We start from the raw sequence: 24174 nt of genomic DNA, 5'->3' as shown, positions 1-24174 counted from the left end.
GTTGCGGCCCCTCGCCGCGCAACATCTATCATTTCCCTCGAGCCCGAGTAGCTGCAACATCCTAATGCATCTTAATGTTGGGAGGAGGGGGAGGGCGGAGGGAGGGAGGAAGCAGGGGAATAGCGCCATTTTCAGTTGAACACATCTTCACCAGCGAGCTCAGACCCAACTGACCCATCTACCCTTATGAAGCAGGGATTTGCGATATCGAGGTGGCGCGCACTTTATCGCAATTATTAGTTTGCTGTTATGATTCTTTTTTTTTTTTTTTTTTTTTTCAACGATGCTTCCTTTTCATTGCAATTTTCGTCTTGCGAGGGATAATATTTCGTTGCATAAAAATACTTGGGAGGCTTGAAGGCCGCGATTCGAGTCCCACGCAAGAATTCTTACAGCGGTATGTTTATTATTCATATTTTAAGGATTAAATATTGAAGTCAATCGGCCCGTCAATCGCTATTAAGTGTCTGCGCGTAAGTTTTCAATGTTACGTAATACCTTTCGTCATATTTCATAGCGATCGTTGTACGATCGTTATATTTTTGTTATTTATTTCATTCCGAAGCTGAGGGCAAAGTATAAATGTATAAAATTAGAACAGCCAAATTTATCAATATATTTCGCAAAGATAAAATATCAAAGTTATTTGACTTTTATTTGAAATTACCCAAGCGATAAAGCCAGACTTTTATTCAAATATTTAATTACTCGGCACGTCGGCACAGCACTTTTTTTTCGCATTAACCAGCGCAGCCGTTGAGTTTACTTTGTCTTGCTCTGTCTTACTTAACTCTCTCGAATTGATAAAAATAATTATTTATAGCTAATTGCATTAGATATTAATATCGAATAAAATAAAGCAAGTTCAGCTATTAAATTGGTTTTTTTTCTCCCGTAATTGAGCAATTCCCAATCAATCTGAAAACTTGGAAAGTTCAAAAAATCGTAAACTTCGTAATGAGTATTCGAAATTCAAAAAAGTAACACGAGGTTTGGCTTCAATTTAAAATTCAAGTCATTGCAAGAAGTATCTTTTAAATAGGCACAAATTGAAAAATTAGTTATACCAAGCAACGGCTTTTCAGCAATAAGAAAGTAAAAGTTAATAATCGAGCTCATTATAAGATGCCATTTAATTAACATGCATTGGTCTTTTCAAATTATTATTTATAATTTTAATTTTCATCGTGAGTTTAAATTAAATATCGGCAACTATTAAAATGTTAAATAATTCGTAGTCTCTTAGGCCTGCGACCTTTCGCTTCAACATTTCATTTATTCAAAGCATATCGAGATTTTCATTGGAGTTGGATGCGGCTACTACGCCTCGAAATTACTTTCCATAATTAAACGGAAAACATTGCTTTAAAAGGGGGAAAAAGTCTCCAACCCAAATAACGCTCACTATCTCATTGTAAAGCATATAAAATCGAGGAAATAAGAACAAATAAAATGGTGGACCGCGTCTAAAGGCTTCACGCGAACAACGAGTTTCTAGATTAAGCGGATCGAATTTAATTCCCGACGGCGTTTACTTGCCACAATAAGCCGCATTAAGCTCGAAAAATCAATTTCTTCTGCGCTCGCGGAATCCAGAATTACCAATAAAGCAACCGCACAGGGCCACGCGGGCACCCAAAGGCCGCGGGAGTGCATCGGAGCTCCTCTTCGCAAGCTTTTGTTCGCGGCTTCAGCTCGCGATCCATGTCACGTATATCGATTATACGTATCGGGACCCCCCCCCCCTCCCCCCTTGCCGCCCCACTCTCTTCACCTTATCCGAGCAGCCGATCCTCGCGCGCCACTTCTCTCGGCCGCATCACTCCGCGTTCTTTCTTTTTATCGACATCCAAAACGCATCTCAGGAATCTTTGATGCGCGCGCGCCGCGGCCTCTTCACAAAGAGCTTCCCCGGCACAGAACAATGAGACGCCGCCGCCGACGCCGCGGCGCGGTGCCGAGCTCAGCCAGACGGGAGATAGACATCGAACTACTGAAGGCCTTCGGACCAATCGAGATTGAGAATGTAAGGGAAGGGCGGGGGTGAGTGGGTGCCAAGATGGTGAGTGGAGGGCGGCGAGATGTCGGGGGAGCTGGGCACGTAGAGAGAGAGAGAGAGAGAGAGAGAGAGAGAGAGAGAGACGAGTCTGATGCCCGACCCGCCCAGGACGTCCCTGCAGCGTCATCCTCGTGGTCGTCGAGGATGAGCGGCGGCGGCTAAGTTCGCCCGAGGAAAGTATGTGAGCGCCGAAGAGACGTATGATGCGTGTATTACTTATGTCTTGTTCGTTTGGGAATTACCTGCTCCGTTCTTTTGTCCTTATATCAATGTGAAATGGAAATTTTTCCGTACTCGCTGTCTTGACCTGAAATTTTGTTGTTTCAACAGTGTATCTTGCCTTTGACGCCCTCGCGCTGCCCTTTTAATTACAATTATCTCCTCGTCGATGGTATATGATATTTTTATCGCAGTTTATCGTAATGAGCATGTAGTTTTGAGAAATCCCGATTTGAAAATCGATGCTGCATTGAATGCAATTCAATGCGGTTAATAGTCAAAGATATATAATTATACTTGGCAAAACTTAAAAGCTAGAATACTACATATCCAACAAAGAGAAAGTGCCTCAATTAATTTTGATTGAAAAAAAAATATTTGCTGTTTTTCTTCGCCTTCTTGTTTTTTTTTTGTTTTTTTTTTGTTTTTTTTTTTGTTTTTTGTTTAAGAGACCGTAACCAATTGCCTTAGGCTGAAAATCACCACGCAGTGACTTATAAATGCATTAATGATCGATTTTTCGCAAATCAATGACAAATCTATTTTCATTGATTAATTATATTTCAATTTATCAATTATGTCATTAACCCGTAAATTGGCGTCACTATTACAGGATTTTTGCTGTATTCAGACTTACGACTTTCTCGAAATGACAACTGGTATACATTACATGATGTCTTTCCAATGACCTTCCACGATGATTCATATGCTAGCATCACCGATGTAAATTTTCATTCATACCGAATCCTTAATCCTAAGTCCATTAAGTAAGTCCATTCTCAGCTAATATCGCATATATTTATACGTAAGATCGTCAAACGACGTATCATCCGTGTATTAGTTTCAAATGATTCTATCAACCACAATTAAATATCACCACGAAATAAATAGCCAAAACAATGAATCATAATTCTGAAAGTCAAACGATACGGAAAATGTCAAGAGCGCGCCAACGACGTGGAAGAAGTTAGAGGAGCGCGTAGTCCTGATCAATGGCAGCGCACACACACAATGACAATCACTAATTGGCATAGCTGTCAAATAAATACCGATGTCAGTGCACAAATTTCAGACTCGATCGACGACGACGCTCAGAATGGGGGAAGGAGATGCGGGCTACCACCGTGAACACGTCGGATTCCCAAGGTGCCTTGTTCTCGATAGCCTTTTGTTTGAGTCTTAACTCCTCTTCCCCTTGTCTCTCTCTCTCTCTCTCTCTCTCTTACTCTCTCACTCTCTCACTCTGCGTGTCTTTCTTTCGGCGAGCGCGCGCACTCGTGTGCGTAAAGATGCATGTTATATAAAACTGAGCTCCCAAATACTGATAAGAATCGAAAAGCTCCATGATGGAGTCTTACCGAGCCGGGATCATTACGAGGTTGGCGATACACCGCCGATTTCTTCCTCATCCTCTACCGCTCACCAGCGATCCTTATTATGACTGCGCACTCGCCGATCATGATGAATTGCGAAGGGTGGATCGTGGAACGAGCAACGAGCAACGAGCAACGAGCTTCATCCACTCTCATAACGACGCCATTGTTTTTAAATATCAGTGAATTTCTATGTCACTCGTTTTATGATTGACCGCTTGTAATGAGCATGTTCGCCATTTTTCATGCTCTCTCGAAATCAATGTAAACGAGGATCGGTCATTATAATTCTGCGCGATTTCAGTCATTCGAAACAAAAAAATTATAATAATACAATAATAATACAAATATATATGTATATATATATATATATATATATATATATATATATATACGAAGAACAAAAAAGTAAAAAAGTAAAAAAAAAAATAGAAAAAAAAACAATAATAGAACTGTCTTTCGCACGTTTGCCATGCTTTGTCCACTTTACTTTACCCTCTAACCTCTTTATTCTCTAGCCTACCTTTCCAGACGCAATCCCACGATTAATGGATTAGGCAAGATAGACTACGTGGTCTTATCGATAAATAAAAATAATTCTGAAGATTTCTGAAGACACCTCGTGGGCACTTCATTCGAATGGAATTAACTCGATTATAAATACGTACGGATAACCGTATAAAGGGTTTATGCAAGAAACTGCTCTAGAGTCATCCGAACCTACCTTATCGTTAGCTGCATTAATGGCTTCCAAGGTTTTGAGCTTCTCGATATCATCCTCGGATTCTTTTTTCGATGAGGTAGCTGCGATTTTTGCCGTAGGCGTGGGATCAACTAACGTAAAGCCCAAATCAACATCTTGCTTCCACAAAACCTCAATTAAATCCATGTCCTATGAGTATAAAATATTAATTCATTGATTAATAATAATGCATTAATAGTGAACGTATTATTCTAATTTTCAGTATTATCATTACATATACATCATTTTCATTACTAATACGTGTACTTAATTATTATTGTGTATTATGTATTTGATTTATTTTTTTCTCTATATTGGATTCGCTCTTATTTTTCATGAGAGTTAATATATTAATGAAATCTCGAGCCTGAAGACGATAAAAGTCGTAAAAGTCTCACTCGTACTATATGAATAACAATCGATACTGGGACAAATTATATCGAAAATTATAATTTCAGTTCTGTTATTTTGAATGTTTAATCAAAATATAGTATTATATTTAAATATCACTAAGTTTTTTTATTTTTTTTTTTTTATTTTTTTTTTTTTTTTATGAGAATATAAAGATTGGGAAAAATAAGATTAAGGATTCGTCGTTTATCCATTAAAGAGGTTCTCCTACCTTGTCTTACAGGTAATTGATTTTTTTATATGAAATAAAGTAACAATCAACATTAGATCAAATTACCCGAAAAAAAAAAAAAAAAAAAAAACGAAAAACAGACTGAGCTCGAACAGATATTCTTAGATGCTGATGAATAGATTTTTTTACAAAACCAATCGTCATTTATTTTATCTTTGAAATGCGAGAAAATTTTTAATTAATGTTTATTAATAATGTAATCTCCATGCAGTTAATACATGTTATGGGTACGAAAATTTTGTTATTATACTCGTACAATAATAAAACAATAACAATTCGCTACAATACTAAATGTTGGCATTCCGCGATCACATTCCTTCACAATAATTCCAATGATAATAATCCAATGATTGCAATCAATTTTTTTAAAATAATAAATTTCATAATATGCTAATTCGATTATTAATTTTTTTGTCCTTTTTCTTATATAAACGTAAAATTTTTCGTACTATGTCGCTTGCATTTTGTTCGCATATTCTTACATGATTAAATTTTATTCCCCAGTACTTACTTCACATTACAATCACGAATACAAATTTTCATAAGCCGACAGTCCTCGTATTACATATCAAATATATTATATTCCAGAGGACATGCGAAATTCTTAGCGGACGTAGAGTATAACATTCCCGAAAATATCGACGACTTAGCACGTTGTTGCATTAAAAGCGAGCAATTGTCATTGGTCGATAATAATCTTAATATTGAAATAAACAGTTTTTAAATTGCCACATCCACGGTCCGCGTTTATAAAGTTGCGAGAGGCAAGTTGTTGCTGTACGTAGTGGATTTATTGCGTAAGCGTGAGCGAGGAGAGAAGCAAAGTCAACGGAGGAAGCGGCGCTCGCTCGCCAAGTTCCCCCTTGTAAATTTCTTTCCGCACTCGGAAAAAGCCGGTGCGCCGTGCTTGGGGTCTCGGGCTCGCCGAGTCCCGATTAAATCGAGTGACTATATTCAAAAGTCGGTATCGCTCATCCGTGGCACTTCCTTGGCCAAAGTTAATCTCGCTACTTCGACGGCAACGCGCGAATCGTCGAGCTTCCTCGACACGCTTTCATCGTCCTCCCCCGCAGCGCGGCAGCACGCCCCGCGCAAATATGCATTGTCGTCGCTCGCGTCGAAGCGTCGCCGAGAAACTCGGTGACTTTTCTCATCGGCGCCTTTTTACCGCCCCACGCTGCTCTGACTTTCGCGAGATGATACGACGCGGAAAAAGCGGCGCCCCACTTCTACCCCGGACTTTCTATGGCGCTCGCCGGAGTGGAGAAAGAAAGGCGCGAGTGAGGCTTGCAAAAATGTTGCGAAACTTTGGAAAGCAAGAAAGTGCGGCCGATCGCTCGGCGGCGCAGGAAGGAAGCCTCGCGCATTTATCAGGGGGACCCGCGCGTTTTTTTGCGAAAAAAAAAAAAAAAAAAAAAAAAAAAAAAAAAAAAAAAAAAAAAAAAAAAAAACTGGCGATAAACGAGCTTCTGACGTCCGTTTACCTTACCATTATTGCGACGTTTTAATTTTTGTTTTTGTTTTTTTTTTCTTTGTTTCGTTCGCTGCGTTTCCTTCTTCACTACATTTCCATTCCCTGTCCTTCTCCCAACTCATTAGCTTTATTCCTCCAATCCCATTGCGGTTTTTCCGTCTTTGGGATGCTTCGACTGAAAAACTGAAATTCTCGTGTCAATGGGCAACTTTCTCTTCCCCCCGACTATTCTCATCAATATTTTACATTATTCAACATCTTTTTAGATTTATATTGATCGGACAAGCAGTTAATGGGAATGTTTTTAAAAAATTTTCGGACAACATGTTATCGTGGATTTTTCCGTGGTAGCCGAAGATTAAAAACCAACTATGAACATTTTGGACGATCATGCGCTATAAGCGAAAAGATGAAATATTAATGAATCCGTCTAAATTTTATGATTGAAAGCTGATATTTGTTGATTTTCATTGTGGTGAACGAGCACAGATAACATCGATCGACATTCGTGGAGAGCTCATCGAGAGTAGTCAGCCGAGCTCGTAGCGAAAAGTGCACGAGTTGCATAAAGTGGCGAATAATGGCGTAACGCGAATTACAATCAGCCAACGTGAAGTTAAAAAAAGATGATATAAATAAAAAAATTGCAATTAGTATGCAGTACGACTGTCAATGGTAATAAGGCGAAAATGATTAAAAGTGCCCGTCGTCCAGGTTCATGCCTCGTGTTTTCCTCTCTTTTTCCCACATAAAATCGATTTACCTTTCGCACGTAATAATAAACGTCGATCTAGATCCGGTGATTCCGTCAACTACTTGTAAAAAAAGTCCGACAGCGGCCCGTCGGGAATATCGATTATCAGCCACTTCTCTCCACTCCATTACACGCGTCTCCTCTCCCCGATTTAGTAGAAAGTCATTTTCCGCGCATCTCGTGGCCGTATTATCACACATTGGGCACTCGCGCGCTCCGTAAATGCCCACCGCGATGATGAGTGAATTTTAGGTGACCCGGGACCTGCCCCTTCATTTTCGCCACCATAAATTCTAGGGCTTTCACCGAATTGCCGCCAAGGCGTGAACGCCAAAACTTTTCATCATTCAACGTGTGTCAAACGTGTAGAAATGTCGAACCCAATGGACCACGTAAACATAAGTTCGCGCAAGACCAAACAAATGCCGCAGCCGTGATCTCGCCTATTTCAATAGACGACGGGGGTACCGTGGCAGAATGATCGGGGTGGAGGGGGTCGGAGGGGTGAACAGACGAATCAAGAAAAGGCATGGCAATCACCGATTGATGAAACGAGTTTCGTATTCGCGAACAATGTACGGAGGCGTCTCCGCCTTAGCCGAGCGCGAACAGATGTTTATAATACGCATTATGTGCGAAGTTGAAGTTCGATCGTTGGATTGATCGCAACTCGAAGCTGCGCCGTCTTGATAAGCTCTGTCGACTTCCCGGCGAATGTAAAATCGCAGAGTCCTGTCGCTAAATTAATAATCCACGCTCCCGAGATACTTGACGGCAGTTTAATGCGATAGCCGAGGAAATTGGAAAAGAGGGCGGGCAAGGAGAGTCGCTCGATTTGTTTGTCAAGTAAGCTTTAAATGCAAATGAGATCGACGTGCGAGTAGCGTTATCGTTGATCGATCGATAGGCAAAGATCGAGGAGACAATGTTTGTAGCGACAATTCACGGCGATCCGTTGAATAGATGAAACTCTTGACGGATAATAAAAACGCTCGTTCCCGTGACAGCGCATGCGCCCGAGGCGGGACATTCGAGCCCCGATTTGTCGTATCGTACACGACGATCGGATGCTGAGAAAGGGTCATCTGTGAAGCTCGACGAAGCTCGAGGACTACGCCTCGTGCTTACTTTCTCCCTATCTCTTGCGAAGTTTGGAGAAAGCCAGGAAGGGGCCGATCGAGATACACGCACGCGGGTGTGGGCGAGGAGTCGGTCGGCCATGCTTGTAGTCCGCGCTGCGGGACGTCCGCCGCGCCCACGCACGCGCATAAGATAGATAGATAGATAGATAGATAGATAGATAGAGAGAGAGAGAGAGAGAGAGAGAGAGAGAGAGAGAGAGAAGAGAGAGAGAGAGAATGAGTCGATCGCTCGACTCATATCGATTATTTTCGTAAGATTTCGCGTTGGCTCGCAATTAGCCAAGCGACCCGGCTAACGAGTTTTATTGGGGCACCGGAACCGCTGGATCTCGAGTTTAATGTGGATTTCACGCTCGCTGGAAGAAAAAGTGCCAGCCCGCGGTGTACGCTCAAGGATTTTACGGCAATAATAAGCGATTGGACGTGAAGTTTTGAGTTTAGTCGTCGGAACGTTGTCACTACATTTAATTGCATTTAAGGCATTGCTCCTTTCAATTATTTGAGATACATTTTATGCGACGAGGCAACATTTTTTTGTCGATGATGCGAGTGTTACTCGATGATCCTGTATAATCATTAACCTCTGTATTATTCATGCACTTGGAAAATCTATTGGAGGCGTAAGAAAAATCTTGCTATATTGACTTTTAAATGAAAAAAATGCAAGGATGTGTCATTTTGAGCGACCGTTTTTTTTGTTTTGTTTTTGTTTTATTATCTCGATCGTAAGAAGGCTTTTGAGATATTAAAGGTCAAATGCGTTTACCATTTCTATCAACCAGCACGACTGAGTGATGACAAGCGTGTGATAACGATCCAACAAAAACAAAAAACAAAAAACAAAAACAAAAAAAAACAAAAAACAAAAATAGAATAAAATAGAAGCTTATACTTTAAGATTAAATTCTTGTAATTTTAAAATTATCACTTTAATGAATGGAGGATTAAGGAGAAATTGTAAAATCATTGTGTACATAAAAATATTTGTAACTTGTGACGAATTTTGTCGACTCCGTCAATGTGAGCATTACGTTGCGTATATTACGTCTGTTACAAAAATTCAACTTGATTTAATGATTTACAGCTTGTTAAACATTTTTATTATAATAATGATTAGGCTGAGAATCGACTATTATAAAATTCATTGCCTATTAAGGAACATTTATTACTATGTATTTTCATAAATGTATTTTTTGTCGAACTATAATATTATATTATGGTTTAGTGTAATAAAACTATTAAAGCATAAAAAAATTCAGCTTTATCGTCATTCTCATCGTTTATTGAGCTTTTTCTTTTTACAAAAGCTCACTCTACTTACTCTGTCTTTCGTCATAAGCTATATTATCGCATCATCTCAATTGGCAGAACGCTACTTTATTATACCTTATGCATTGAAACTATAATTATCGGATGGTGATGGTAGCACGTATCGGGATTAAAATATATTCCGTTAACATTGTAAATCGAAATTTAAGTGTTGACTGTATTTTAGAATTTGATAGAATAAACGTCAGTTTTAGCGGAGATTGAACTTATCAGCGAAATACAAATACGTGATATATGGAGGCTTAAATTAAAAGTTAAGGTTGTGTTTCCAACAACGAAATTAGTTATCTATCGTTAATATAATCAACGACATCGATAATTATAATATCTTTTTGAAATTGAATTTAGGAATTGAATAGGTAACATTTGAGATTACACGTTCGATCATCATTTTTACGCATTCATGCATTTTAAATATGAATATCTAATATGCCTTTCTCGTAATAATATATATATATATGTATGTATGTATGGAGAATTTGGAACGAATGTCAAAGATTGATTTTCTTTTTTATTTAAACACAAGTGTAATCATAATATGCTTAAAAATATAGAAATAATTCTTTCAATCATTCACAATACTTGCGCGCGCGCATTTACACTCTATCACATGCATTAATTATTGTGTTGCTGTAACGCTTATAAAATGCTAAAAAGTACATTGAGTTATTATATAATAAAATAATAGGCTGGACTGTAGTGCGTCTTGTGATAATAAATAAACTCACAACTTATTAAGCTCGCCGTCTCTTAATAACAGTTACCATCCCTCTCCACTTCCCTCCTCCTACGTTATTATCAAGACACTTTTTTAAGTGTCGAGGCGAGTGTTTTGCTGTGCTTAAGCGCGTTAAATCACCGCGCGCTTTGGTAAATTCACTTCAGGCACGTTGAAAGCAAGGGGCTATAAATAATGGTCGAGCACTCTAATCGGAAAAGTGATTTTGAGAGGGTAGCATTAGCCCTAATTAATGGAGAAAATCCAGCAGCGAAGAATGAATCGCTCGGTGATGATGTTCTCGAGTGAAAAGTGTGGAAATGTAATATTGCGCCTTCGCGCGACTATTGAAAAAGTAAGACGAAGGAAGAAACGAATAAACCCCTTGACAAATTCACAACGATAGCTAAGCGCCGTGGTGACTTGTAAGGATTATTCATCTATCCTTGTCTCACGGCAGGTCGAGTGATTTCGTGGCGACGTCACGTGAATTTCTAGACGCGAGTCTAGGTAGAATGAGACGGCGGTTCGCTTCGATTGTGTTGGCTCCTCCACGAGACGGGCGCGTTACTGTTAGGTATCGTTTTTGGAATAGGTTGGCGCTTTTGGAATAGGTTCATGCGTGTCAGCGCGCAGCGTGGGCTTGGCTAGAGCGAACGTCTCGGGAATAAATGCTTACTAATATAGCGACAATGCTCGGTCGTCGAGTCACTCTCGGCCTCGGATGCAGCGACGAACGAATATTTTAAATAAATCGTGAGCGCGCTGGCCAATGCGGAAAATCAAAATGGAAGAAATTATCCCGAGGCCGTTAAAAACATTGGCCGGGTCGATGTTTCCTCGTGGTCCAACGGCCTCTCCCCGCGAGGGCTGTCCCCGAGAATTCATTAATCGACCTGGTACGGCCTGCAGGGTCTCTCCGGTCATTGTGCACTCGGACAACGAGGCGAATCATCAAGGGACTCGTGTCTGTCGTAATTTCGCCGGGAGTCCCGTCAACAATGGCGAATCATTGAAAAGCCGAGAATTGACAGAGACGGGGGTTATTATTGGCGGAGGACCCAGCGTGAGAGAGGGACGACGAGTGCGAGGAAAAGCGGCAGACGAGATCCTTACAAATTGGCGAATAATCTCGTTAGCCTGTAACGCAGCTACGGCGCAACCGCACCCAGTCGGTATCCTTTTCTTCCCTGCTTGTATATCACACACAGCGAGCCTACCTGTCTCTCCTACCTAATCCCGCAAATTCCCCCGGAATTGTATCGTACTACCGAAGCGGCAGTCTCCGAGCCGACAAGTCGTGTGTCTACCAAATGTTGGGCTATAAATTACGGCTCTACGCAGCGCGTCAACGTTGCTAATTCCGGAAGGCTTATTTGTCTACCACTCTCGCCAATTGTTGCGCAAATCCTAACGATTGCCATCTAGCGGCCGATCGTTCGCACTTGGAGACTTTATGAGGGACAGCGCCAAGTGTCCCGAGCAGCCATCGGATCTCGTCGAAGTACAAGGCCAAGACTCTCTCCAAACGAGTCGTGCATTGCTTACGGGGTGTGGGTGTCAGTAGCAAATCCGTAATCATCATTCGTAATTTGCAGTAATTTATAATGCTGACTGATTACGAGCTCGAGCTCCGATCCTTTCGCTTCAATTGCCCGAGCTAACATTCTGTACGACCACCTGTTCATCGAGCAAGTGCCAGTCATTTGCGCGAAAGCAGCTTAAAAGATGCATTTTCATACTTTTATTATTCCCAAAAGTATCCTACGGTCATTAAAATTCGACCATTTACAATGGCGCATTGTGCGCGCTGCAACGTAAAAAACCGATAGAAAAGGAATATCGTCAAAATAGCCTCTTAATATCTTAATACGAGCTTTCGGCATTTATTAGCTAAATCGATAGCATAAATTTGGCAAATCCATGTTCTCTACGATCGAATAAGTTATAAACCGGTTGGCTTTACACACGCGCTCACGCACACGCGCTCACACATAAACACGCACACGTAGAAAACGAATCAATATTCAGTGCATTAGGGGTTGTTAACTCGTTCGCTTAAAATACGTTTATATTTTGTCACAAAAACCTACATCGCGCGTTCGCATATCTTACAATGACATACACTTATACATAAGGGAGTAGAAAATTAGAAAAATTTGGCGTTTCATCTTGACGAGAACGAACCTTTCATTTTCAACTCGCAATAACAACAATAATAAGGACAACGACGACCATGACGACGATGACAACGGCAGATGCGACAATAATGTAATACAATAACGGCACAATAACGGCACAATAATGGCACATGTACATTCGAGCCTTAACGCTAATATACCGATTAAGGAAAACATAGGCAACATCATAACGCCTAACGCCTAACGCCTAATGCGAAACAATATCATTCGATATCAATACAATATCCATGCGCGTCCAACATTGTCAAACGAGCGATATGCCAATGTGCGCTACCGTTCCGCCGACGAGATGCCACGATGAGTAAGCCCACACCGACCTCTCCTCCTGGTTCTCCAAGCCCATGCCAAACTTGGAGTGCGATCGATCGCGGTTGAAACCGCCAGCATTGGAGCATCTCGATTTCACACTTGTCACTCGCCGCCAACAAGTGGAATGCAGCTTCGAAGCCCCAATAGGGCGTGCGAGAGCACCGAGGCTTATCGTCCCCCCGGCCCTTCTTCAATGACCGCCGCGTTCGCCAAGGTCCTCCCGTGGATGACGCGTCGGAAGCGCGTGCGCAAGTCTCGGGTACTCGGGGCGTGACCCGCTGGGAGCCATTAGCGGTCGAGAGGCCCCGGTGGTTAGCCGCAAACGCTGCTAATTTATGAGTAGCGAGGCACCCGCGGGGCTTCGCGGTTCGGCCCATCGGGGCCGGGTCATTACTTGACCGAGGGGTCGTGGGCGTCGACCCAGGCCCCGGGGCTCGGGTTGTAATTCATCGGGGCCCATGGGCCTCGGCTTCGCCCCCCTTTGGCGCTGTGTTGATGTTTTCGCGGGCCGCTTAGCTGCGAGTTGGGCCAATTTGACAGCAGGTGAATTGTCAACGAGGCTTCCCCAGTGTCAATCTCCATTCTGGCGATGCAGCTCGCGAAATGCCATGGAAGTATGCAAGTAGAAGATTCGGCTCGATCGGGGAGTCCGACTAGATCGGCAATCTCGAACGAATACTATTCCCTTACTGAGTCGCGCCGTAAGTTATTGTATCGATCGGGGCGAGACGCGTTTTCCAGTATCCCTTGGTCCGATTCAAGTTTGTCCCCGGAATGGAAGGATAGTTGGTATTATATTCAGCCGCGTGAATTTACAATTAAAAATTGTTGGGATCGGTGACTTGTAAGTACTTCCGGCACCGCTTGCTATATCGCGCAACCTAGAGTTTACGTAGCTATTATGCGGCGATGCGAAGACTTTGGACTTTAAACTTTGGTTTACGATTTGCTTTACCACATTAGCCACGCCGTACCTTATGAGGCTTTCGAGCTGGAGAAACTTTGATGTGATATGTTTAAAAAATAAAAATAAAAAAAAAGCAAACAAAAAAAGAAAACTCTTGCGGTAAAGTGTTTCGCCGTTTCGAAGGCCATTGTTGGCTCGCGATCATTTTCAAAGTACCTTAAGCTGTATTTAATTAACAAAAACAAAAACAAAAACAAAATCTACTCTAGTAATCACGTGTACATAACGGCGGATATTTTAACATTTATCTTTATATAAAATAAACTTTACAGCAATGATTCAAACTATTAATAATTAAATCATTACATTAGCCACATATTTGAAGGGGGTATTGTCGAATTGTAAAATCACTTTCGTTGGCACTTTTAGCGCATTCTTTGTTAGATCATAAAGTACGCGTCTTACCTAATACGATCATACCTGTCAGTTGTATGAGCTTCAATGAATTATTAATATCATATTGATATCAGCCAATAGGAGAAGCTATGCGGATCGAATAGATGAATAAAAGGAGCGACGATTCATCCTGTAAACGAATATCATAATCGCACTCTTCCGTCTGGATATCTCGGAACTATTGCAATCTGCGCAACACCGATCATCCACGAAACATCGACGCGCAGCTTAAAATAGGGAATCGTCGTTCGGCGACATTCGCTGTGTTTGGCTGAAAATCTCGCGATCGACATCATCTCTCGATCTCAACCTTATGGTTTTACCAAGTGAAGTCGGCAGGTGGGGGGGGGGCGGATGAAATCCTCTTTGTCTTGGGCGCTTGCTCGGCGAAAAGCCGTCACGCATCCTGCGGCGAGTCAAGCATTAATTTCCTGGTTTTAATTAGTGCGTTGCTGTGTGCGCGCGCATACACTAGAGAGATAGAGAGATATAGGGACAGGATGGAAGGGGCTTAAGGGGGAGTAGGGTATTGGAGAGGGGACGCAATGGTACTGCGGCGGGGAAATTTGATTAATGATTTTCCAGGCACATTATTGGGAAGCTATAGGAAGAAAGGACGAATGCGTCCTCTCCTAGGGGAGACGCGTGCGTATGCGCATCTCTCTCACCCCCCCCCTCTCTTTGATTGTACTTTTTGGTCTTATCCGCCATTGTGCAAGCGAGAATGCTTGTTAAAAGTTTTCACAGAGCTCGGGGCGTTGGCTCTCTTATAGTGCGCGCATGCGCGTTCCGATCGCAAAATTCACTATCTCCTATTAAACGTGTAGTCGAACGATTTAACAGATTTTACGTTTAGCAACGGATGACATGGAGAAATAAGAAAGCAAAGGCAATTTGTTCGATGGCGAATTTGGCGATCGATTGTGCCTTACTTGGGTATCGAACGAGTCTATGAAGTGACAAAATAAAATAAGTGCTCACATCCGATTGACTATATTAAAGATTTACTTGAATGAAAATTTACTTAGTATATTTTAACTTGCTAAAACATCTTTACATTTCGTCCTTTCAATTATAGGATTAAAACATTCATTCTTAAAATATATAGTTTCGTTACTATGAAACGAATGTAATCGTTTATTTTTTATAAAAATTTTGTACTCTCTGTATCTATAGTGTTTATACCGAAAGTTTTATTTGTTTAATCAATATTCGTAGGAATATATTGTTTGTTTGTTTGTTTGTGTGTGTGTGTGTATTTTTTTCTAATAATATAAATTTTCAAAGTTACAAAAATTTAACAAATTAAGTTGAAGTAATAATTAGAAAAATGATTTCATTATAAAAACAATTTTAATGCAACTTTCTACATTCCACGTTCACAAAATAATTTAATCGACAGATTATTAACTTTTTCATAAAAAGCACTTCATCAGCTTGATAATATTTTTTTCGAAATAGTAAAAAAAAGTTTTAATCTTCGATTATTTGTTTTAAAATAGAGATTAAATGGTTAGTTTATGTATATATAATTCGTTTATTATTCTCGGCCAATTTCCTGTCAATTACTGATTGTATTTAGATTGACATTCTTAATTTACTTTCTTAATAACAATCAAAGGTCATCCACGAACGACTTGCAGAAAACTGTGCATTCAATATTCTTAATATATAAAAATTCAATAAATATTCACCTAAATTATATAGCTCTTTTTCTATTATGTAATGTAATATTCTTGTAACTTCAAAAGAGACTTATAATGTCAAACATGAATATTATATGCCATTGTTAATAGTTTTCTCATGACTGTCTTGTGTAGTTATGTTTTTATCATGAAATACAAACGCCACTTCGCAGAACCTTTCATTTCAAAACGTTCACAAAGCCTAATGAATAAATGCGAATGATTTCTAGTGTCGCTTGCAACTCCTTGCAGCACTTTATAATCATGGGAATGTTTGTGAAACTGAACAGTTAATTTTTATCTTTTATATTGTTAGAGCGAATGAAATGAAACTGACTCAATTTCAAAAAAAAAAAAAAAAAAAAAAAAAAAAAAAAAAAACTGAAACTAATTAATCACTTACTCTTCATAATTAACGGAATTCCAGAGAAATCCTTAAGACATTATTGTCTCATAGTTGCATAAACGGTAGTATGTTGATAAGATAAAATTTACGTGAGCAAATAGTTCTTTTTTTTTTCTTTTTTATTTTAACGATAAGCGTTATAAACTAAAAATTAACGTTAACATTTTTTTTTTGTTCTAATATATGATATTCTATGCGATACCGATAGCGATCGTTAAAATAGAGAATTTTATTCAACAATATTGTAAACGTAAAGCGATCGATAATATTATGCGATTAATATTTTGATATTCTACATGTCGACATAATTTCAAATAACCTCTCGCGAATAATCAAACGCAATATCCATTAGGAAAGAATATTTTACGTATAACTTTCGTATGGATTCGTGCGTATATTGACCCGATAACTACATTCGAGAGCCAATCAAAGCTAAGCTTTTATCTGTTAGGCTCGTTCCGTATCACGAAAAGATTCCGGACATCGAAAATCAGATCATTTTTCAAATGTGAATCGTCGATTGATCCTCGGCCAACGGGGCGTTGCTATTGTCAGTCCAATTGCCGTTCTTATCTCCTTCGCAACAGGATCGTGTAACCTATCTTATGGCTTTCCATATCCAACAGCGTCCAATATTATACACGTATTTTCACTCGACGTAAGACTATAATAATTTTCTACGTTGCTCACATACGCAGCCTTCCTTACATTGTGCTCAAAAGGTTTTTAATAAAATTCTGTTACATAGGAACGGTTTTATCAAAGCACACTTTTTGTGGCCGAGGCTGTTAATAACCGCTCCCTTTGATTTCTTCCTCTCGATACTTGAGATAATAATTTTCAAACTATGTAAGGTAACATAATAATATTGTAAACGGTAAATAGAACTCAAGTGGTCGGCTGTAATTTCAAAGTGAGTTTCTTTAGAAATTTTATACATTTTTTACGTCGCATTAATTGTGCATTTAATGGTTGCTTATATTATATAGCAATTAAATAGAGCATTCGGCTACTTATTATTTTCAAGGGATTTAATATAATTTATAAAATATTCTGTCAAACGTCTGTCATTAATCGTGATTACAAAATTCCAATGCTAATTTCTTAGTAAATATTCAATTATATACACAATGTGAAGATTAATAAGTTTTTGATAAGTTGAAAAGCGATTATTATAGAATATTCAATGGATTATGATGATGATAAAGATAAATAATTAATAATTATGTAGCTTTCGTTATACGTGTATGCAAATGTATTATTTTTGCGTATGCGGTATACTGCATAGGTAGGTAAGTATTTACATCGGATGATAATGATTTCTACATTTACAACGCAGCAGGTAAACATCGATCTATAAGTCAATAATAAATGATCCCTTATTCGAAAGCCATATTAATTCGGCACGAAGAATGGATGGAAAATGAGAAGAAAAAGATAATGAGAAGTGAGAGAGAGATGGAGATAGATAGATAGAGAGGGGGAGAGGGAGAGAGGGAGAGAGAGAGAGGGAGAGAGAGAGGAAGAGAGAGAGAGAGAGAGAGAGAGAGAGAGAGAAGAGGGAGAGGGAGGGTAAAAAAGGATGGGGGTTTGAGAGGTTGCTTAGGGGACAGTCGATCATTGGTCGAGGATTCTACGAATAGCAGCTATTACGTACCTTTTATATGTGCACACACACACCCACGAACGCGTCTTTTTTGCTTATCTAATCGATTCATTGTGGCTATTTGTCGATATTTGCTTCCGAGGATGCCTTAGAATTTGGAAAATTACTTCTTTATGTTTGCTATAAAATAATTTATGTTATTTTGTCACATTTGATTATAATTTTCAAAGGTAGAATATTCTCAGAGCATAATTAGCGTTTGCTTGTTTGAAAATAGATTTTCATTCTGTTTTATAATACATTCTAATATCTCGGCGATATCTATTTAGATATCTGTTTGCCAGGCATGAAAATGTGCATTATGACGTATGAAATAATAAATACATATTTGAATGAAAACTAAGCGGTAAAATGAAGATAATTTATTTATCTAAAATTCCTACTAGATATTTGTTAAACGAACAATTAAATCACATTCCATTCGCATGTTTCATAGAATATTGAATTGCTTTATCGTATACAACTATTGCCGAATTGGATAGATAATGAAAATGAAAAGTTTTTTTAATTAAATTATAATATCTTATGTATCTACGTTGTTGCTATCGTACGTATCGTATGTACATGCGCGCGCGCATACACATACATAATGCGTGCTTTTACATAATAATGCGTGTAAATTTCGATTAATTTGAAAAGATAAAAAAGGAATAATTGGAATATAAATTTCGTAATTTTCGTCTTTATAGAAAAAAAAAAACTCAAACTATATTTGTGAACTACATTATCGATTGACGCTGAATGTTTTTGTAATGGCAAATTTGTACCGCATTTGATCATTTTCCTTACTCATCGTATCACCCATCAATTGCATAATCAACACAAAACTCGTGGTACTCTACCAACGTTCAAAATGCAAGCGGCAATAAAATGGCATAGTGCGAAGGAAAAAAAAAAAAGGAGGGTGGTTTAAAAAAAAAAAAAAAAAAAAAAAAAAAAAAAAAAAAAAAAAAAAAAAAAACGAAAAAGAGGAAATAGGCCTTGGGAGCTTACGAGAAAAGTTATTGAAGAGTCAAAAAATTCTTCTGGCTCCTGTAAGCAGCTTATAAAAGGCACGTGAGAGACTAAGATTCGATCCTCGATGGCATCGGGGTTATCGGAACAATGACGATTGGAAATGCGTTGCTCGATCCCGGCGACAAACAAAAAAAAAAAAAAAAAAAAAAAAAAAAAAAAAAAAAAATTGAAAAAGAAATAAACGTTAAGGATCCCCTGAGCGCGGTGATGCTCCCCGAAATATTTTGACGCGAGTGATCGATTGCAAGTTCGTCCCATGGGATTTTCTTCTTTTGCTTCGGCACTGTTGCGCGCGATAGCGAGAACATGGAAATCAGCGATTTCATATTGGTCAAGATTACGGCCGTTAAACACTTTGTTTTTGCCCGAGTGTTTAATGATTAACAGACTAAGGCTACTTATTTTTTTAATGGAGAAATGGAGAGTTTATTAAAGTCCGTCAGATCGATTGGCACTTTTGACTTAATAAGCAAATTTACAGATTACCATATTAGACGCACACAGGTTTAACAATAATTATTGTATAATATAAAATATCATTGTTTTGTAATTTTTATTTAGAATTTCGGTTCTCGATAATAAATTCTTGCATTTTAATATATCAATTGTAATACTGTTTTTGTTAAATGAAACTTCACTTTATGTAAAATAGAAATTGTCTTCACAAAAAGTTCAAGCTTGCGATTTGTCCACCTCCAATTACGTGTTAAGTCGTTTCATGTTAAATACTTTTTATTTAATCAATTTACGATTTCGAGCTTTCGCTTCAAGGAATTTTTTGGCAATTAACTCAGAAATATTAAAAGCATTTATTAAAAAACAAGCATTAAGCTCCAGAATATGGAAAATTTTATGATATATATATATATATAAGTTTTCCCTTAATAAATCCACAATCATGCACAATAATTTAATATGGAATAATTATTGTAAAATTATTATTATACTATTAACTATATGCTATTATAATATTAACGCTAATTAAAAAAAAAAACTTGTAATATTAATTGAGAGGATTTTCTCATGTTAAATTAAATATAATTTCATTTCATCAAATTATTTTTGATTTTATCGTCATTATTTTACTACATATGTTAATAAATAAATTATGCGTGGCTTAATATACACATTTTCGGAAATATTTATCGATTTTTGTTTCAAAGATAAAAAATAATCTTATTTTTCGAATGTCCATATACGAAAATAGAATTTCACAATACGTATTTCATACATTAAGCTTAATAATGTATATTTATTAATTGCTTATTGTTTCTCGTAATTTCACTCAATTTTTATCGTGTTTTATCAAATAACTTTCGTTATTAATTTAGCGTATGATTCTACTAATTTAATGCCAAACATGATTTTTTGCTTGAATAATATTTTAACATAAATCCATTTTACGCAAAACAATTTAAACTATTTATTTATAACCATATGTACATGTCAATAAATAAACAAATAAATAAATGAATAAATAAAATAAATCGATATTTGGATACAAAATTGATAAGAAAATAAAAGCATATCTTTTGTTGTTTTTTACAGGTATACGTTTGAAAGATATGCGTAATTGAAAAATATAATTCACAATAGTTTTTGAAGGATGAAGTGATATTTAATTATAATTCGATTCATACCGCATCATATGATAATGTTCCATTCAATGTATTTACACAAACTCAATTGAAATATTATTATTATGTACTTTTTAAATAAAGTATTTTTTAAACAGCAATAGATAATAATTTAATCTGATGTATTTCGACAATATTTTATATAATATTTTATACGTAACAATTAGTAACCGTATTACCGAGTAATGAACATAAACTTATCATAATTGTGCTAAATTATTCGTCATCGATGTTATTCAATCAATATTTTAATATACAAATTTTCTAATAAATTTCAATAAAATTTTATTATTAAATACATTACTATGATTAATTATTAGCGTTTTTGCTGAAGGTAGCGAATCACAAGTGAGCGACAGCAAGTTGCGATAGTGCCTTAATTTTGCGAATTTATTTGTATTTATTTATTTATAAAATTTATATTGAAAGGCTTGACGAAAACTTTCACCAGACTTATGGCAAATTAAATTCTTTTATCCGTATAATTATGAACACGCTTCATTTATCTGCCCCTTTACCGTTAACTAGTTCTACTTTCCTACTCATCTTCCTTCACAAGTCCTACAAATCTTATGATCGTAGACTTATAAATGATCATTCTATAATTAATAACTTAACAAGCCAATAACGAATCTTCTTTATAAATATTAAATCTTCCGTATAAACAAATAATACGTAATTTTACCAATTTGTATGAAAAGATGTATTATTTTTGCATTTTTAATGTATTTTTTAAAACAAATATCTTCTAAATTATTGAGAATCGACGGCTGTTGGTTATATTATTAAACGATATTTCTAGCGTATAAAAAGAATATGAAAGAAAGATGAGAAATCAAACGATTTGGAAGAATTCGTAAGGATCGTAAATTTTCCAAGGAAAAAGGCTCTCCAGCGCATTACAATACCACTCGGATTACGTTCTTCATAATTTGAGGTCCACCTGACTCCTTAATGAGAGAACGCGTGTTTTGTCGGGTTGGTCAAACAGATTGTAAGAACGCTTGTGAAGCTGCTGTCTTGTCCTCCTCTTCGAGAAAATTGACTAATGATGCTGTCGGTCTTTCCTTTAATATAACCGAGCACGGATCATCGGAAAATATGTGACGGCGCAAAGCCTGTGGTCCCGGGAGTAACTTGCGTACGGCATAATACTTTTTCATTTTTAATTTTTTCAACGATGACAAATGGTTAACGTCAAATATTAAACATGTTTAAGAAACATTTAATCTTTTAACCTTAACTCTTTAATTATTATTTATTAATAAGTGAACAAATAAAAGCGAGAATACGAATGCCAATAAGGAGAGAACAAATTTCTTTCACATTAATTTTTTTACCTTAATCATAATTGTGGAATTTCGTTTGTAAATAACACATTGAATATACAATATCAATAATGAATTAATCAGTATGCGTCTGGGTGAAAAGAAAGGAGGAGGAGAAGAAGAAGAAGAAGAAGAAGAAGAAGAAAAAAAACTAATGTAATCAAAAGTTTGTTTAATACAACTTTGTAATTTCGGCATACAATTTGCGTATACAAATATTTGAGTGCCGATGATACGTAGCGTTTAAGTGGGAATGAAAATTTACAAAATTTTGTCATCGAATAATAAATTAATGATATTTGCAATGTGAGAGATTTATGAGAACATTCGACATTTGTTAGCAACGATTAATGCATACATTCACGGGGTGTGAATAGAATAAAAAATTTCCATCCCAGCCTCGACTAAAAGGTGTGTTTAAAATGTTGATAAGGATGAGTATAAGAATGGAAGGGATTACGAGGACAAGTTTAACAGTTGTCGATCACATGCACAGATATTTACGAGTTTTTAAGCGTGTACGTGAATAAATATACTAATGAGTTTTGTCGACCCGCGGAGATATTATGAGAGAGAAAAAGGCCAACGTTTATATGCGTACAACGAAAAATCAAAGGAACTTGACGGAGACAAGTTTGATAAATGATAAAGTTTCAATGATAGCGATAATAAATGAATTTTTTCTCCCCCCATTCCACACATATTTCGAGCTTGTAAAAACTTCTTTATGCGCGATCGATTTATTATTAACAATCTTGGGAGATTATGATGAAATAGATAAAAGTGCAAGCCACGCTCTAAATATTTATGGCTTCGTTTTAAATTAGTTTTTGGATTATTGCAAATTATTGTCGAGAATGTTAACGCTCATTTGGAATTCTCTTGTAATATTATGTTTATTATTAAATGTAAAAATGGAGGGAATAATCGTTATGCAAATATCTGAAACTTATTCATGCTATATATACGAATTATAAATTCTCAATTATCAAGGACTGAATTTTCAAACAAATTCTAAATCTCGTAGCAAAATTTCTTTATTATGTCCATCCAATATCTAGATTTATGTATTATTTATAGTTTTTGTTAAAGAATATTTGAGTGGCTCTACGTCGTAAACGATCGAATTAATTAATTATTATTAGCCTTGCCATAATATAAATTCATTACGTTTGAATTTACATCGAATTTGTTAACGTGTTTGTTTATCACCGCTGCAGAAAACAAAAAGATTATTAAATCCAAACAGTTATTTATTCGGATGCAAAATTAAGGACACACGAGAGCTATTTGTTTACGAGAGGACTCGTTCGACAGATAATGAAGAAACGCCAACTGTTTGTTTTTAAGAGTAGGCATACTCTCGAACGTTACTGAAACCTTTTCTTTCGGTAAAAGTATCGGAAATCCTTATCGAACATCGACGAGTGGGCGGGGGAGGGATGGGGTGGAGGCGAGGGGCGAGGAAATAAACAAATAGCTTTACAACTCGTGGAGCGAAAAAATATTTCAAAAAAAGAAGAAGAAGAAGAAGAAGAAGAAGAAGAAGAAGAAGAAGGTGCTTTATGCACTAAATACAGCCTTGGCTTTCTCTTTGTCGGTGGCGCCGATCATTAGTCACTCTTGCAACATTTCTCCGCGAGATATCCGATGAGCATAAAGAGAAAACTATTTTCCTTTCTTTCGCGGAGGGTGGCATAGGTGTTTATGCTAATATCGTGTAGTTGCACCGATGGTGGTCCGATCTCGTGCTCATTTTTCATTTTCTGCCGAAATATACTCCCACCTCGCGTCATCTACGTCTTTCATCTACATCTTGTTAGGTTTGAAGGCAGCGAATTGAAAAGCAACGAAGGTTCGAGGAAGGAGTAGTGGAGTGAGCAACAACATTAGTAATTATTTAGTAAAATTTATCGCTACGTCTTCTAGGTTAGTATCTCAAGTCCGTCTGAGCATTGATTTCGTTTCCTACGTGGAGCCTTGAATTTTCGACAATCGACATTTGGATAATCTACCATCGAGATCAAAAGGACAACTTTCCTATTAGTGGCATCTACGCGACGATTTGTCAAAATCCGGAGGTACGCGCCGATTTTGGCGCCGGTCGCT

At 37.5% G+C, this 24174-nt stretch overlaps 1 protein-coding gene across 6 annotated transcripts in view; it reads right to left on the bottom strand.

Moving 5' to 3' along the window:
* The window catches only part of cnc (NFE2 like bZIP transcription factor cap-n-collar), a 180216-nt gene that overhangs the window by 99749 nt on the left and 56293 nt on the right, over window positions 1-24174 (bottom strand). For all 6 annotated transcript variants that reach the window (XM_011506686.1, XM_011506684.1, XM_011506685.1 and 3 more), the window contains exon 2: window positions 4376-4543. In XM_011506686.1, coding sequence (XP_011504988.1) covers window positions 4376-4543 — 168 coding nt within the window. The remainder of the gene's footprint in view (window positions 1-4375; window positions 4544-24174) is intronic.

The sequence above is a fragment of the Ceratosolen solmsi genome, unplaced genomic scaffold (assembly GCF_000503995.2).
Source record: "Ceratosolen solmsi marchali unplaced genomic scaffold, CerSol_1.0 scaffold6, whole genome shotgun sequence".
Taxonomy (NCBI): Eukaryota; Metazoa; Arthropoda; class Insecta; order Hymenoptera; family Agaonidae; genus Ceratosolen; species Ceratosolen solmsi.
The sequence above is the reverse complement of the archived record's forward strand: the minus strand, read 5'-3'. Positions and strand labels throughout refer to the sequence as shown.